This window comes from Mercenaria mercenaria, chromosome 19, assembly GCF_021730395.1.
Source record: "Mercenaria mercenaria strain notata chromosome 19, MADL_Memer_1, whole genome shotgun sequence".
In the NCBI taxonomy this organism is placed as follows: Eukaryota; Metazoa; Mollusca; class Bivalvia; order Venerida; family Veneridae; genus Mercenaria; species Mercenaria mercenaria.
This window is the reverse complement of record NC_069379.1, coordinates 24,676,282-24,695,093: the sequence shown is the minus strand read 5'-3', so window position 1 is coordinate 24,695,093 and position 18,812 is coordinate 24,676,282. Positions and strand designations below refer to the sequence as shown.

The following is an 18,812-nucleotide window of genomic DNA, read 5'->3' as shown; positions in this document are numbered from 1 at the left end:
CCGTAAGACAGCCAAGCTCGACTATTTGAAATATTGTCCCAGAAGCAGGAAAATATTACCCAAAAAGGTTAAATATTGAAAGAGTTTTAAGTTCAAAAGGGGGCATAATTTGACCAAAATGCATATCAGTTATGGGATTTGCTGCTATCAACTAGTTTTATAACCCCGAAGGCACATGTGAAGATTCGCTTCAATATCTGCATTAGTTTTGGAGATAGAAACTCGCATGTAAAACTTTGAAAATTCTAAAACTTTAACCAGAATTTTCAAAGTCCAAAAGGGGGCATAATTTGCCCAAAATACATGCCAGAGTTATGGGACTTGACCCAGTGAGGTTGGTAATTGATCTAGAAAAAGAAAAAATAAGTTTCAAATCTATATGCCTTTTAGTAATTGCTGTATGTACTTGCACGCAAAACTTTAACCAGGATTTTCAAAGTCCAAAAAGGGGAATAATTTGCTCAAAATACAGGTAAGAGTTATGGGACTTGATCCAGTGAGGTTAGTAATTGATCTAGAAAAAGAAAAAATAAGTTTCAAATCTATATGCCTTTTAGTAATAGCTATATGTACTTGCACGCAAAACTTTAACCAGAATTTGCTAAGTCCAAAAGGGGGCATAATTTGGCAAAAATGAAAGTCAGAGTTATGGGACTTGCTGCTATCAACTAGTTTTATAACCCCGAAGACACATGTGAAGTTTCAAATCAATATCTGCATTAGTTTTGGAGATAATAACTTGCATGTAAAACTTTAACCAAAATTTTCTAAGTCTAAAAGGGGGCATAATTTGCTCAAAATACATGTCAGAGTTATGGGACTTGACCCAGTGAGGTTGGTAATTGATCTAGAAAAAGGAAAAATAAGTTTCAAATCTATATGCCTTTTAGAAATAGCTGTATGTACTTGCATGCAAAACTTTTACCAGAATTTTCTAAGTCCAAAAGGGGGCATTATTTGGCCAAAATGAAGGTCAGAGTTATGGGACTTGCTGCTATCAACTAGTTTTATAACCCCGAAGACACATGTGAAGTTTCAAATCAATATCTGCATTAGTTTTGGAGATAGTAACTTGCATGTAAAACTTTAACCAAAATTTTCTAAGTCCAAAAGGGGGCATAATTTGGCCAAAATGAAGGTCAGAGTTATGGGACTTGCTGCTATCAACTAGTTTTATAACCCCGAAGACACATGTGAAGTTTCAAATCAATATCTGCATTAGTTTTGGAGATAGTAACTTGCATGTAAAACTTTAACCAAAATTTTCTAAGTCCAAAAGGGGGCATAATTTGCTCAAAATACATGTCAGAGTTATGGGACTTGACCAAGAGAGGTTGGTAATTGACCTAGAAAAAGAAAAAATAAGTTTCAAAGCTATATGCCTTTAATTGATGGCTGTATGTACTTGCATGCAAAAACTTAACCAAGGTGTGACGCCAACGCCGACGCCAGGGTGAGTAGAATAGCTAGACTATTCTTCGAAAAGTCGAGCTAAAAATCATAATCAAGGTCAATCAAAAGAATTATGAGAAAATATAGCTGAAATTTTCTTAAGTTACTTCAAATAAAATTATTTTCAAATCAGGCCATTAGTTTCATACAAGAAGTTTTTTAACTAAAAAGAAAACAAAAAAAATCTTACAAGGTACAGATATGTCAAAATACACCTAAAAATTGGAGGTACCATCCATGTTGTACCACAGAAAAGTGGTCTCGGTTTTTCCATACGGCCAATAATAAAAAAGTTACTAAATAAGCTATTTATAGTAACATAAAAGGGAAGTAATTAAAAAAAAATTATTGTAAGTGAACAAAAGAAGGATCTGCCAAATAACAACAAGAGCACTGCAATGCAACGCAAATGCAGAGCAATACACATACAAAACAAAGTCATATGACATTTGACCCCTAAGTATGACCTTGACCTTGAAGTGAGCCATCCGAAACATGCGCTCTGCATGTCGTTTAGATGAGGTGAACATTTGTGTCAGGTTTCTTTGAAATCCTTCAAGGGGTTCAAGAGTTACAGAGCGGAAGGGAAATTGCGAAATAAACAGACAGACAGTCAGATAAACACCAAGGCGATACCATAATACGTCCCTTTGGACGTATAAAAAGGAATCAAGATCTTACGGTGATAGAAGTTGTGTGCTAGTTTGGTTAAAATCAAATCATAAATGAAGCTGCTATTGTGCAGACAAGGTCAAAATAGCTAATTTTTGCCCTTTCAGGGGCCATAACTCTGGAACTGGCCAGTTCGAGAAAGGAACCAAGATCTTATGGTGACACAAGTTTTGTGCAAGTTTGATTAAATTCAAATCATAAATGAAGCTGCTATTGTGCAGACAAGGTCAAAATAGATAATTCTGGCCCTATCAGGGGCCATAACTCTGGAACCCATAATGGAATCTGGCCAGTTCAAGAACGGAACCAACATCTTGTGGTGATATAAGTTGTGTGCAAGTTTGGTTAAAATCAAATCATAACTGAAGCTGCTATTGTGCAGACAAGTTCAAAATAGCTAATTTTGGCCCTTTCAGGAGCCATAACTCTAGAACCCATTATGGGATCTGGCCACTTCAAGAAAGGAACCGAGATGTTATGGTGATACAAGTTTTGTGCAAGTTTGATTTAATTCAAATCATAAATGAAGCTGCTATTGTGCAGACAAGGTCAAAATAGCTAATTCTGGCCATTTCAGGGGCCATCACTCTGGAACCCATAATGGAATCTGGCCAGTTCAAGAAAGGAATCAAGATCTATGGTGATACAAGTTGTGTGCAAGTTTGGTAAAAATAAAATCATAAATAAAGCTGCTATTGCGCAGACAAGGTCAAAATAGCTAATTTTGGCCCTTTCAGGGGCCATAACTCTGGTACCCATGATGGGAACTGGCCAGTTCAAGAAAGGAACCAAGATCTTATGGTGATACAAGTTGTGTGCAAGTTTGGTTAAAATAAAATCATAAATGAAACCACTATCAGGCAGACAAGAAATTGTTGACGCATGCACGCCCTTTAAGGGGCAGTAACTCTAGAACCCATGATGGGATCTGGCCAGTTTTCAAAAGGAACTGAGATATCATGCCAATACAAGTTTTGTACAAGTTTGATCAAAATTGCTTGCAAAATGTGGTCTCTATCATGTTCACTAGGAAATTGTGGACGGACGGACGGACGACGGACGAAGGGTGATCACAAAAGCTCACCCTGTCACTATGTGACAGATGAGCTAAAAAAGATGTCACATACCTTAATTTCATTGACAGCATTAAGTACAAACATTTGAAAGAGGACAGGGACAGGAATACTTCTTCATAATGTGGTGAGGTGCTATCGGTACACCTCCAATTCTGCCCACACCAGCAAAATAGAGGTCACACACATCTACACTTTCTGATGATCATATGACTTGTTTGAAGTTTTATTCTGTTTAAAACTTTGGAAGTAGTGTAGACCACAAACTGGGGAGAGAATGTGTGCATCCCAGAAAAAAAAGCTAGAGCTATCACTAAATTAAATAATAGATTAATATCTATAACTATTTCTTTGAGAGAGGAAAGGAAAGAAGACAGTTTTTGCTTAAGACTGCCCCTACTCTCAGCTTCTGCAGGAAAATAATACAGTGTGTACACAAACTTGAGGGGGATGTATGTATGGATGCCACCCTAGAAAAAATTGTCATGTACATCAGGCTAAACAAATCCACTTGTCTGCTCGTAAGTACAATTAGAAATCTGTTCTTGGTGAGTGAAACTGGCTACGGTACTCGTCTTGCAGGAATACCAAAAATATAAATCCAATAAACATGGAGCTGTGCCAAAGCTAGATAGCTAAATGTTATATAGACACTAATAGGGAAATGATACAAAAAAAACTGAAGTCATATAATGGCAGATTCAAATACTTCTTAGTTTTTTTCCCTCTGTAGAAAATTTTTCTAACTTTCAATGCATCTTTTTGATATAATCACATGGCAAATAATTATATGCTTGACATTTATAAAGCATTTTTATCATGAAATAATTACATTTCAGAATTTGTCATGAAAACTTAGGTCATACACCACCAATACAATCTGGAGTCCTATTTCGGAGCTGATTTTACAGTGTGTTTGTTTGAAAGAAAATATTTTTTCTTGCATCAAATATGACCAACACTTTTCTTTTGGTTTTTATTCAGAACTGACAATATTCTTCAAGAAAAATGTAAGTTAGAGGGATTTAAAATGGGTCCTGATACCGCAGCCATTGTATAGTTCTCAATTTTATAGGGAAGACCAGCTATTTAATGTGTTTATAATTATGTAAAAGATCTAAAATAAAAGTTGATTTATTGTTTGTGCTCCAAAATCTGTAATACTCCATTACGCTACTTCATCACGGTCGCATTAGCTAGATACTTGATACTTGTACCATATTTAGCAGACTTTAGATGCTGTCTGTAAAAATGGCTTTTCTTTAGAGAACTGCAGGAAGAGTACAAGTTGTAGCAGGACCAGTGAACATTTTTGGCAGCTTGTCCTGCAGGACAATTTCCTTTCAAAGAATTTGTCAAGCCCTGAAGTTTCGAAAGTGGCTGCTCCAACCTCTGTCAATCCCAGAAAAATATTTCTCAAGTACGCTAAATATGACGGAGAGTTTTGACCTTTGAGGTCAAGTTTAAAGTCAATACCTCGACTGGTTAATAAGTTATACTCTAGACACGAAATATGACTGACAGATTAGACCTCTCCTTGACCTTTGACCTACAGAGCAGCTTTGCACATTATCATCTACCTATATACCAAGTTTACAGTAAATTCCTTTAATGGTTATAAAGTTATACCCCTGACACGAATCCTGACGGACATATGGATGGCGGACGGACGAACACACACGCCATCAGATAATACATTCTGTTTTTTTTCCAAAATGAGCGTATAAAAAAGGGCATACTTCATTAAATATTGGTGCCAGAAGAGTTATGGACCTTAAGTCTTATGATGTTGGTAATGATGTGGAACAACTATTTAAAGAACCCAATCTAGTGTGAACGTGCATCAAAATTAACTTAAAATTCCAAGTACAAGAGGGTCATGATGTGCCTGAATCGCTCACCTAAGTAATATGAGCTACATGTTTCAAATGGCAACTGATGCTAAAATATCAGAAAGTAGGTCAGTAGGTCATATTCATGGCCACTGAAAACCAATTTTAAGATCAGTGTGCAAAACTGTACATGTCATCCAAATTTCAAGGCTGTATCTTAAAAAACAAGAAAGTAGGTCAGTAGGTCAAGGTCACAGTCAAGTGACCCCTAATCCCTTGGGGTCATCAGGTAATTATAATTAAACAGTCTAGGAAATATAATCTGAAAGTTTTTGAAGTATTTTTTCCTATATAACTTATATAACAAGTGACCCCCAGGGCGGGGCCTCTTTTTACCCCAGGGGCATAACTTGAACAATCTTGTTAGAGATCCACTAGGTAATGCTACATACCAATATCAAAGGCCTAGGCCTTGAACTTTCAGACAAGAAGATTTTTTTCCCCTATACAAGTCTATGTTAAACTTGGGATCCCCAGGGCGGGGCCTCTTTTCACCCCAGGGACATAATTTGAACAATCTTGTTAGAGATCCACTAGGCAATGCTACATACAAAATATCAAAGGCCTAGGCCATGAACTTTCAAAAAAGAAGATTTTTATCTTTTTCCCTATATAAGACTATGTTAAATTTTTGACCCCCAGAGCAGGGCCTCTTTTTCACCCCAGGGGCATAGTTTGTATTATTTTGGTAGAGGATCACAAGGCAATGAAACATACCAAATATCAAAAGCCTAGGCCTTGCAGTTTCAGGCAAGAAGATTTTTGAGGTTTTTCTTAAGTCCATGTAAAACTTGAGACCCCCTTTTCACCCCAGGGGCATAATTTGAACAATCTCGGTAGAGGACCACAAGGCAATGCTTCATACCAAATATCAAATCCTAGGTCTTGCGGTTTCAGACAAGAAGATTTTCAAAGTTTTTTCCTACACAAGTCTATGTAAAACTTGTGACCCCTAGGGAGGGGCCTTTTTTCACCCCAGGGGCACAATTTGAACAATCTTCATACAGGACCATTAGATGAGGTCATATACCAAATATCAAGGCACTACGCATTGCGGTTTTGGACAAGAAGATTTTCAAAGTTTTTCCTTTTGGTTGCCATGGCAACCAGAGTTCTGCATGGAATTGAATTCTTTGAACAATTTTGAAAGGGGGCCACCCAACGATCATTCCTGTGAAGTTTGGTGTAATTCTGCCCAGTGGTTTTCAAGAAGAAGATTGTTTTAGACAAGAGGGCCATGAAGGCCCTGTAGCGCTCACCTGACCTACTGACCTAAAGATCATCAAGATTAACATTCTGACCAAGTTTCATTAAGATATGGTCATAAATGTGGCCTCTAAAGTTTTAACTAGCCTTTCCTTTGATTTGACCTGGTGACCTAGTTTTTGACCCCACATGACCCTGATTCAAACCTGACCTAAAGACCATCAAGATTAATATTCTGACCAAGATTCATGAAGATACAGCCATAAATGTGGCCTCTAGACTGTTTACAAGCTTTTCCTTCGAACTGACCTAGTGACCTAGTTTTTGACCCCACTGGACCCAGATTTGAACTTGACCTATAGATCATCAAGATTAATATTCTTACTGTTTCATTACGATACGGTCATAAATGTAGCCTCTAGAGTGTTAACTAGCTTTTCCTTTGATTTGACCTGGTGACCTAGGTTTTGACTATACATGACCCAGATTCAAACTGGACCTTGAGATCATCAAGATTAACATTCTGACCAAGTTTCATGAAGATACAGTAGTAAATGTGGCCTCTACAGTGTTAACAAGCTTCTCCTTTGATCTGACCTGGTGACCTAGTTTTTGACCCCAGATAACCAAATATCGAACTCCTCCAAGATTTTATTGAGGTTAACATTCTGACCAAGTTTCATTAAGATTAGGCCAAAATTGTGACCTCTAGAGTGTTAACAAGCTTTTCCTCTGATTTGACTTGTGACGTAGTTTTTGACCCCAGATGACCCAATATCGAACTTGTCCAAGATTTTATTGAGGGTAACATTCTGACCAAGTTTCATTCAGATTGGGCCAAAATTGTGACCTCTAGAGTGTTAACAAGCTTTTCCTCTGATTTGACCTGGTGACCTAGTTTTTGATCCCAGATGACCCTATATCTAACTCGTCCAAGATTTTATTGAGGGTAACACTCTGACCAAGTTTCATTAAGATTAGGCCAAAATTGTGACCTCTAGTGTTAACAGTCAAATTGTTGACGACGGATGCATGACGGACGCATGACAGATGACGATGGACGACGACGGACAAAGGGCAAATAAGACATTATAAATACCAGTTCTATGCATTATTTTGTGCTATTCAACCTTACTTTCACAATAATTATGGTGATGCACTGTCAAATGATTTACCTTGGAAAGGAATGAGTTTGGTTGACAGTAGATTTTGGTGCACTAAGTTCTGCTTTGCCAAATGTAGACATGGGTTTGTTGTAGGCTTCAAAGGCACTGCCTGTCTGTGATGTATGCTGGTCTGAGGACCCAGATCCACCTCTAGCATGGTTGATGTTTAAATCTCTCTCATCTCTGTAAAGGAAAACAGTGTTCATTCTTTACACAATTAATGTGTATCTAAAACCTTTATTCTATAAAATAAGAACATTAAGTAAACAGTTAACAAGCAAGTATTTAAACCAATTATCAAATTATTGAAATAAAACACTAGATATTAAAGAAACCAAGAGGACCATCATGCCAAAAATGAGAAAATGGCTTTCAAGTTAAAGTTTCTTCAGTTATAAAGTGGAAATAAATTGACTACAGATGAACAGATGACAGGCACCATCACATAATACATCCAGCTGACCACTTAGCATAACTGTTGCCATGACCTCTGACAATGCTTCTTGTACTAACAATCACTGTGACTGTCCACTCAGCAACTTCAAAACCAACAGGGGTCAATCAATGCCCAAAAATTTTAGGTGCTGAATTTCTTAAGAAAGCTTTCAAACAGGCTATATGTTAAGAAAACACTTGAGAATTAGTTGTTTTTACTAATTTTTACACTGAAAACTGAAAAGAACTCGAGATACACTGCCTTAATTATACATATCTATATTGAACTTTCGGTTATTACATATTCCTCCATGGTAAAGACAGAGGCAAAGTTTTTTTACCGCAACACCCTGGATTCGATTCCAGACTTGGGCATCTTTTTTTCTCTTGATCTGACATATTAAAAAAAGTTTAGAAACAAGAACTCATATTCTAATGTTCATAATAACTATGACCAAACTACAATTTTAATGAAAGATCATTTTTAGCCCAAATCTGGAGGTCAGTGCCTTTAAAAACTGTAGAGTGGTCTGCTGAAAAATTTCCCATAAAAATAGAACAATGATAATGACTTACTGACTTGCTGATGATAGCAAAGAATTAATATATTATGACTCCCTATTAGCTGGAAATGAAGAAATCAAGATAAATGCCAGATGATGTGGTTATGTAAACAAGCATGCAGTGTAGGAAGCTGGAATATCAAGCAATGACAAGGAAGCATAGCTCTATGGGTATATATTTTAACAACACATTATTCTATAACAATATTTTGAAAACAATTTTTCCCTGAAACAGAACGATGCAGTTTGTCTATAATTTTTTCCCTGAAACAGAATGATAAAGTCTGTCTATTGAATGATGAAGTCTGTCTAATTAATTTTCCTTGAAACAGAATGGTGAAGTTTGTCTATAAATTTTTCGCTGAAACAAAATGATGAAGTTTATCTATAACTTTTTCCTGAAACAAAATGATGAAGTCTGACTCATAAATTTTCCTTGAAACAGAATGATGAAGTCAGTCTATGAATATTTTGTAACTCTTTGAATCGAGAACTGCAAACATTCAAGCCAGATGACCCTGTGATTGGACAGAAAGTCTGCTTCAGATAAGGGCTTTGTTAAGAAATGTAAAAGAAAGAAACAAGATATTTCAAATGATTTTCTGTTCAACATTTCATCAAATCTAAGAATCATTACTTAGACAACAAGAAATCTTTGGTATTTATATTTCTAGTTTCAAAGAACCTCTTCTGTACTTTAGAAGTTATGCTCAGACATACAGACAGACACAGACACAGACACAGACACAGACACAGACACAGACACAGACAGACAGACAGACAGACACACACACACACACACACATACACAGACAGACCAGACACACAAGACCAAGAGAGCTTTATAGGCTCATCTATCTGAGCAAATACAAATGTAAAATCATAAAAGATAGCTACAGTGGCCATAAGTTGCTCACCAGACCATGACTGTCTGACTTTGAATAAATGTATGACATTTTGAATCATGAACTGCAACAACAGTTACTATGTTTAATTTAACTGAAAACATTATAAGAATGTTACAGACCAAGTCTGATAAAGATCTAGCACTTCATGAGAAAAAGTTGTCAGAAGGTATTTCTGTTGTTTAACTCTAGTGGCCTCAAAGAGGCTAAGTGCCCCCATCTGAACAAAATGATGCTACAGACTAAGTTTGCTGAAGACTCATCAAGCAGTTTATGGCAAGTTGTTTCTAGGTATTTCTATCCTTACCTCTAGCAGCCCACAAAAGGAACCAAGTACCCCCATTTGAACAAAATTGGGAGAGGACCTTTCAATGATGCAACACACCAAGTTTGGTAAGTTTGATAAAGATCCATCAACCAATTGACCAGAAGATTATCTTTAGCTCTAGCGGCCCCTAAAAATGGTCAATTGCCCTAAAACATATTCCAATGATACTACTGACAAAGTTCCATAGCAGCCTCTAAAAGGGGCCAAGAGCCCCCAGTTGAAAAAAAAAATGGAAGAGGACCTTATGATGCTACAGACCCAAGTTTGATGAAGACCCATCAAGAGGATCTGGAAAAGAAGTTAATTTAAAGGTATTTCTATTTTAAGCTCAATCAGCCCCTTAAAGGGACCCTGCCAAACAATCTGAACAAGCTTGAGAGACTTACCTGGCCAAGTTTGGTGTAATTCTGACCAATAGTTTCAGAGAAAAAGATGATTTATACCAATTGTGGACAACAGACGATGAATGCTGGCCCATCCACCTATCTTGAAAGCTCACCCTGAACCTTTGATTCAGATGTGCTAAACATTTAGCCATTGACGAAAAAAAAAAAAAAAAAAAAAAAATAGTACTGATAGTTATGCATTTTTTTCCCTCAAAGTTTGAAGCATTATTATTTTACCTATTAAGTCTAAAACAAGATTACAGATTGACAGACTGGCAGATAAGATAATACCTCCATAGAAAGATTTTAGCATAAATTTCCTATACTTACAATGAGAGAAAATGGTAGAAATATGGTAAGACTGGTTTTAAGTTTAATTAATTAATTCTAACTACACATTCAGAAACAGAAGGACCCACACATAAAGCATTTATAAGATAAAATCTTTTTTCTTTCATAAACTTATTTTAAAGTTAAAGCTCCAACACAATTAACAGAAAGCCACCACCATAAACATCAGTCATGCCAACAAAAAACTAGCTAACACTAAGCAACACTTTTTCAACCAATCAAAATTACCGAAGCTCATCTTGAGATTTGGACGCATGTTTTGTTGAGCCAAAAAAACCAGGAGTTATCAGCTTTTTATATGCGGAGAATTTCTCACGCCCTGGTCTATCTGAACCGTCATTTGTGTTTTTATCAACATTTCCAGTTGATTTGGAAAAGGTCCGATGTGATTTCTTCAATCGTTCCAGTTCATCATCAGTTCTGGAAAAAACCCATGGCTATGTTTAGCAACAAAGCTGGGAAAACCCACGGCTATATTAAACAAACTGAAAACTACCAAGCAGTTAAAAAGCAGCAGAAATAAAAGTATAGATAAAATATGTTAGAGCCATATCTTGACTGTCCTTTTCGCAAAAATATAAGCCTGGACATATCTTAGATTTGCTTCTCAAACTCTGAAATATTTCTACTTTTCCTGTTAAAACTAGAACTGTCACAGGAGTGATGAATAATACCCCCACAATACAGCCTTGTCACAGAAGTATGGCAACCATAAGAACGAAATGGCCATAAGGAAGTGCAATTAGTCATGGCCATCGTTGATAACTATGTGAAAAATCTGTGGCTTGTAGCCAATGTCAAAGTCGAACTTGTCCTAACTATTTGATGACGTTACACCTGTGTATCAAAAGTTATTTAAATCTGTCAACCCTTTCATGAGTTCGGAAAATTTTAAGTTGGAAAGTGACCATAACTATGTAAACAAGAGGGCCATGATGGCCCTATATCGCTCACCTGTTATCATTGCACTTGAGGACAAGAAGGTCCTCAGAAAAAATATCTAAATCAAAAGGACAGGAACAACAAAGGGAAGAATTAAAACAAAAAGAAGAAGAAAATTCTTACAAGGTATAGATGTGTCAAAATATACCTAAAAATTGGAGGTACCATCCATGTTGTACCACAGAAAATGGTCTCGGTTTTTCCCTACGGCCAATAACTAAAAAGTTACTAAAAATAAGCTATTTATGGTAACGAAAAAGGGAAGTAATTAAAAAAATATATATTGTACGTGAACAAAAGAAAGATCTGCCAAATAAATCTGTTGACATAAATGAAATTTCAGATCAGTCTCTTCATTAGTTACGGAGATATACCCATTTTAGTTTGAAATAAAAGGAGGTAATTTGACATAAAATCAGTCCATAGTTATCTACCCTGATTGTCTCACTCCAACTAATAACAATAATGAAATTTCAAATATGTCCTATAAGTACTTACTGATATAAATCCATTCTGATTACAATCGGGGGAGGTAATCAGATATAAAATAACTCTGGAACCTACGATTGGATCTGATTTGTCATGGACTCAAAGATTTATTGTTGCTGAAGACATTTTGGAAGTTTGTATCAAATAAAACCATAAATGAAGTCTCTATATGGCTGCAAAAGCCAAAACAGCCAATTTTGGACCTTTAAGGGGCCATAACTCTGGAACCCATAAAGGAATCTGGCCAGTTCAAGAAAGGAAGCAAGATCTTGTGGTGATACAAGTTGTGTGCAAGTTTGGTTAAAATCAAATCATAAATGAAGCTGCTATTGTGCAGACAAGGTCAAAATAGCTAATTTTGGCCCTTTCAGGGGCCATAACTCTGGAACCTATTATGGGATCTGGCTGGTTCAAGAAAGGAACCCAGATCTTATGGTGACACAAGTTTTGTGCAAGTTTGATTAAATTCAAATCATAAATGAAGCTGCTATTGTGCAGACAAGGTCAAAATAGCTAATTCTGGCCATTTCAGGGACCATAACTCTGGAACCCATGATGGAATCTGGCCAGTTCAAGAAAGGAACCAAGATCTTATGGTGATACAAGTTGTGTGCAAGTTTGGTTAAAATAAAATCATAAATGAAGCTGCTATTGTGCAGACAAGGTCAAAATAACTAATTCTGGCCCTTTCAGGGGCCATAACTCTGGAACCCATGATGGAATCTCGCCAGTTCAAGAAAGGAACCAAGATCTTATGGTGATACAAGTTGTGTGCCAGTTTGGTAAAAATCAAATCATAAATAAAGCTGCTATTGTGCAGACAAGGTCAAAATAGCTAATTTTGGCCCTTTCAGGGGCCATAACTCTGGAACCCATACTGGGATCTGGCCAGTTCAAGAAAGGAACCGTGATCTTATGTTGATACAAGTTGTGTGCAAGTTTGGTTAAAATAAAATCATAAATGAAACCACTATGGTGCAGACAAGAAATTGTTGACGCACGGACGGACGGACTGACGACAAACGAAGGGTGGACGGACGAAGGGTGATCACAAAAGCTCACCTTGTCACTATGTGACAGGTGAGCTAAAAAATGGTGGTTTGTAGGCAAAGTCGAACTTGGCCTGTATTTTATGATGTACCAAAATTTATTTGGATTTGTCAAGCCTTTCATGAGATATTGTCCGGCAACCATGAATTTGGCAATTTTAAAATGGAAAGGGGCCATAACTACATAAAAAAATTAGTGGTTGGTAGCAAAAGTCCAACTTGACCTGTATTTTATGATGTTATATCCGTGTACCAAAAATCACTTAAATCTGTCAAGCCTTTCACGAGTTATTGTCCGGAAACCATGAGTTTGGCAAATTTTAAGTTGGAAAGCGGCCATAACTATGTTAAACAAGAGCTGTCTCCGTAGGATGACACATGCCCCCGATGGCACTTTGAATGAATAGTTATGGCCGATGTTAAGAGTTTAGGACCTTTGACCTACGGAGCTGGGTCTTGCGCGCGACACATCGTCTTACTGTGTCACATATTCATGCATAGTTATTTTAAAATCCATGCATGAATGACAAAGATATGGACCGGACATGCCCATCAATGCACTATCATGAAAAATGATCTTTAACGTCTAAGTGTGACCTTGACCTTTGAGCTACAGACCTGGGACTTGCGTGTGACACGTCGTCTTACTGTGGTACACATTCATGCCAAGTTATTTGAAAATCCATCCATCGATGACAAAGATATGGACCGGACACGCCCATCAATGCACTATCCAGTGTGACCTTGACCTTTGAGCTACGAACCTGGGTCTTGCGCATGACACGTCGTCTTACTGTGGTACACATTTATGCCAAGTTATTTGAAAATCCATCCATCGATGACAAAGATATGGACCGGACACGCCCATCAATGCACTATCCTTTAACGTCTAAGTGTGACCTTCACCTTTGAGCTACAGACCTGGGTCTTGCGCACTGCACGTCGTCTTACTGTGGTACACATTTATGCCAAGTTATTTGAAAATCCATCCATCGATGACAAAGATATGGACCGGACACGCCCATCAATGCACTATCCTTTAACGTCTAAGTGTGACCTTGACCTTTGAGCTACGGACCTGGGTCTTGCGCATTGCACGTCGTCTTACTGTGGTACATATTCATGCCAAGTTATTTGAAAATCCATCCATCGATGACACAGATATGGACCGGACACGAAAATTGCGGACAGACCGACAGACGGACAGACAGACAGACGGTTCAAAAACTATATGCCTCCCTTCGGGGGCATAAAATGGTGGTTTGTAAGCAAAGTCAAACTTCACCTTACCTGTATTTTATGATATTACACCTGTGAATCAAAATTTATTTAAATTTGTTAAGCCTTTTATGAGTTATTGTCCAGAAATCATGAAAACCAACGGACTGACAGACAGACAAACTCACTCCTACATACCCCCTATATAACAATTATATCCCACTTCCGCAGCTGTGGATTGAACCCAGGGGCCTGGCATGAACAGATTTGGTTGGGATGCACAGCAAATACTACATATGAAATGTATATGTACTTTCATTTGTAAAATTCTATGCCCTGAATATGATTCAAGTGACAAACTTGTAAGGGAAGCACCATGTAAAATATCTGTTCTTGGATTGCTCTTTTAAGGGAAGGTTTCTTTTTGCATCTTAGATACCTAACCAGAGTTTCACAGATGGCAAGAACAATTTACTAGAGGGTTGCACATGGAAAATATCTTGTGAAATTATTTTGGAATTGGGCAAGTATTTTCTGAAAAGAAGATGTCTAAAGTTTCCACTATATAATGCATATAGGAAATACTGTATACATGAAAAAGTGACTACCATCACTGGTGGGCATGTTTTTCACACAATAATTATTGGAATAACTTGAACATACTTGGTACAAGGAGATTGAAGGAACATTTCTGTGAATTTACTATATTTCAAAGTAACAAACATTCAGATTCTATTTTATATAAATCAGGTAGATCATTACAGAACCACAAAATAACTGTATTCTTTTGTATTTCCATCATGGTAATTATACATGATATGCATGAAAAATATTTAAATATTTTATTGCTATTTTATTACCTCCCTTTATTGTTGCTTCAAGGTCCCCTTTTCCATTTTTCAGTAATTTGTATTCTTATTTAGGTTATTATCTTTTTGTTTGTTTCTCTAATTATATATGTGTGGTTGGCTTTTAAATTAATTATAACAATATTATTAATTAGAATAATAATAAATATTGTTAATTCTTACATATGCTTCATTATATTTAAGAAATAATTTATAGCAAAACAGTGCTTTATCACTATTTATACATGATGGGCGGTTATACGTCGGGCGTAATAATTTCACGAGGGCACAGCCCTTGTGAAATTATTTCGGACGACATATAACCGCCCGAGTGTATAAATAGTGATAAAGCACTGTTTTGCTATAAATTATTTCGATTCTAATACGTTCTTTATTGTAAAAATTATATAAAATATGATGGGTATTTGTTAAAACACGCCAGGACCAGACACGGTAGAATTCAGTTTGAGCGAAAATTATTGCGAATTATTCAGCAAAGCGGATAACTAATTCAGTATATGTATAAATTAATCAAAATATTTGTGCAATGTGACATTTCCTTTAAAACATGTTATGAAGTAAAATATTTCATGAAATTTGGAAGCGCTATTTCTTGATGCGTACATGGCGCTAAATACACGTTGACGTGACGTCAACATAACATCGTTATGATGACTAAAGCATTGTTAGCCATATTAGAATTCTAATTCTGTCATGTTGATATGTTCGGTTTTATTTTTCCTCTACTTCATATTGAAGAAATATATTTTTCAATAAATACCCGCTGTATCATTATGATCCATATCTATATGTACAATAATACAAATATATTCATTATTTGCGCCTTGTCACGTTGACATTGACGTCGTTTGTATTGTATATTGTTATTTCTTGGTCAAATGAGGTTGGATTTCTTGTTACATACCAAAAGTCAGAAATGTTTCAAGGGTAGACATTACATGATACAATTTAAGATAACTTAGTATAATCAAGTAGTATGTACATGCAACATAGCAGAAAGGTACATCAATGAAAGCAATTAACAGGTTTATAAATAACAATTACCATAATAATTCAAACACCATCATGTACCCTGTATTACCCAAACATGTATGAAAATAACTACATTTAGTCCTCATTTTGTGAAGAATCCATGTGAAAAAACCTTTAATCATTTAATCAAAGTTGTAATATAAATGTGTCATTTTTTACTAACAGTATTGAAATGATATGTATCCAAAATACCATAATATCACAACATTTGCTCATTAACAACCCTTGCTTTTATTAGCAATATATAGAGCTATGACAGGTGCTTTTTTGATTAATTATCATCCTATAACCTTAGGATGGCCAGCACCTATTTATGCAATCTCGCCAGGCATATGTATGTTTTTGACAACACAGAAAATGATTTCACTCGATTTCCAGAAGTAAATAAAATGAAAGTAGAAATGCCAAACTTGAAAACGAAAGCCGCATTTTGATTCGTAGATAGTCAGGGGTCACGCGCAGGGGTCACCCCGTCTAAATGTATGTGCGTGGACTTTTTTCTTTTGCTATTAGGGAGCCAATTTTCAGCCCTTTATTACAAATTGAAAATTACCTGGGCTTTAGTACAGCATGTCAGCTTTTAATCTACGAAAAAATATTTTAGCTCTGGATAAACAGAAATCCCACAGGGGTCCGTAACGGACCAAGGGTACATTGATAATTTTGGAACTTCATCAAATCACTCAAAATGTCATTTCTGATGTTGTCTGAGAGTATCAGTGTATGCCTTAGATGTAAGATATAACAGTATTTGAGAGCTGCAGACCTAGACATTTCAGAAGTATTTTCAAAATAAGTTTCATGTAATAAATGTTGTTTCTACGGAAGTGTGAAAGGGCCATCAGACGCTAGTACGTTAAGGCTGTGGAAAGGATATGGAAGTAAAGCAATGACTGCTAATGAAAGAATTTTGAAGATATGTGTTGTAATTAAGAACTGTCCACTTAAACTTTTATGCTTTATGTCACATTTTAATTACATTAGACAATAAGTAAAACAAGAGCTGTCCATAAGACAGCCAAGCTCGACTATTCAAAATATTGTCACAGAAGCAGGAAATTATTACCCAAAATGTTAAAAATCAAAAGAGGGGACATAATTTGACCAAAATAGTTTTATAACCCCGAAGACACATGTGAAGTTTCAATAGTTTTATAACCCCGAAGACACATGTGAAGTTTCAATTCAATATCTGCGTCAATAGTTTTGGAGATAGTAACTTGCATGTAAAACTTTAACCAGTCCAAAAGGGGGCATAATTTGCTCAAAATACATGTTAGAGTTATGGAACTTGACCCAGTGAGGTTGGTAATTGACCTAGAAAAAGAATAAATAAGTTTCAAAGCTATATGCCTTTAAATGATAGCTGTATGTACTTGCATGCAAAAACTTAACCAAGGTGTGACGCCGACGCCAACGCCGACGCCAGGATGAGTAGAATAGCTAGACTATTCTTCGAATAGTCGAGCTAACAAGAGGCCATAAATCACTCACCTAACATTCATAGCTGGACTGAATAATTTGGAACAAAGACCAATGCTGTAAAATTATTTAAAAATCTGGACAGCCATTTCAGAGTTGAATTTTTAATTTTCCATGTAGTCATATATGGGAAACTAGTTCCACCCACTGGCAGCCATGTTTTAAACAAAACAGAACTAGGGATGCTTTTGAGAAAAGCACATGTCTCCCTATCAAAAATGTCTAGTTGCTCTTGATGGTTAAGACAAGTAGATCCAATTAGATGGTCTGGACGAGTGGATCCATTCAGTAATTCAAGGGCCATAAATCAAAAGTGCCTGGGCGGATCTGGCTAGTTATCGAACTTGGCTAAGGTCTTATGGCCAAATACATTTCATTCAAGTTTGGTGAAGATTGGATGAGAAATGTTCGACTGAGAGAGCAGACAAGAGGAAAAAGGCCGATATTTTGATAATTCAAGGGCCGTAACTCTAAAATGCATATACCGATTTAGCTAGTTAGCGAACTTGGCCGAGGTCTCATGGTCAAACACATTTTGTTCAAGTTTGGTGAAGAACGGATGAGAAATGTTCGACTTAGAGTGCGGACAAGAGTAATAAGGCCGATTTTTCGGTAATTCAAGGGCCATAACTCCAAAATGCCTAGACCGATTTGGCTAGTTATCAAACTTGGCTGAGGTCTTATGGTCAAACACATTTCCTTCAAGTTTGGTGAAGATCGGATGAGAAATGTTCAACTTAGAGCGCGGACAAGATTAAAAAGGCTGATTTTTGGTAATTCAAGGGCCATAACTCCAATACGTCTGGACCGATTTGGTGAGTTATCGAACTTGGCCGAGGTCTTATGGTCAAACACATTTTGTTAAAGTTTGGTGAAAATCAGATGAGAAATGTTCAACTTAGAGTGCGGACAAGCTTTGTGACAGACAGACAGACACACAGACTGGAGTAAATCAATATGTCTCCCACACCACTATGTGGTGGGAGACATAATGATTGAAGGAATTTTGTAGAGGGTCACCAAAGAAACAATACTGACAAATTATCTTGAAAATCGCTACATAAATAGATCTGAAGGAATCTAATAGAGGATCACTCAAGAAACAAAGCTATCAAATTGCTTTGAAACTTGACCAGCTTTTTCAGAGAGAATTTTTTTCAAAGTTTTCAATAAAGTCATATAGGGCAACAAAAAAAAGCCTACATTTGAGCTATCTGATTTTTGAGTACTAGATGTAACCTTTAACCTTGGACCTAGTGACTTTCCATGTTACCCTGATGATATTAACAACTGATGCATATT

At 36.5% G+C, this 18,812-nt stretch overlaps 1 protein-coding gene across 1 annotated transcript in view; it reads right to left on the bottom strand.

The window, feature by feature from the left end:
- Positions 1-18,812, bottom strand: part of LOC123541928 (tight junction protein ZO-1-like) — a 213,956-nt gene that overhangs the window by 13,461 nt on the left and 181,683 nt on the right. Inside the window, 2 exon segments of the mRNA XM_053531778.1 lie at positions 7,471-7,644; positions 10,658-10,849. Coding sequence (XP_053387753.1) covers positions 7,471-7,644; positions 10,658-10,849 — 366 coding nt within the window.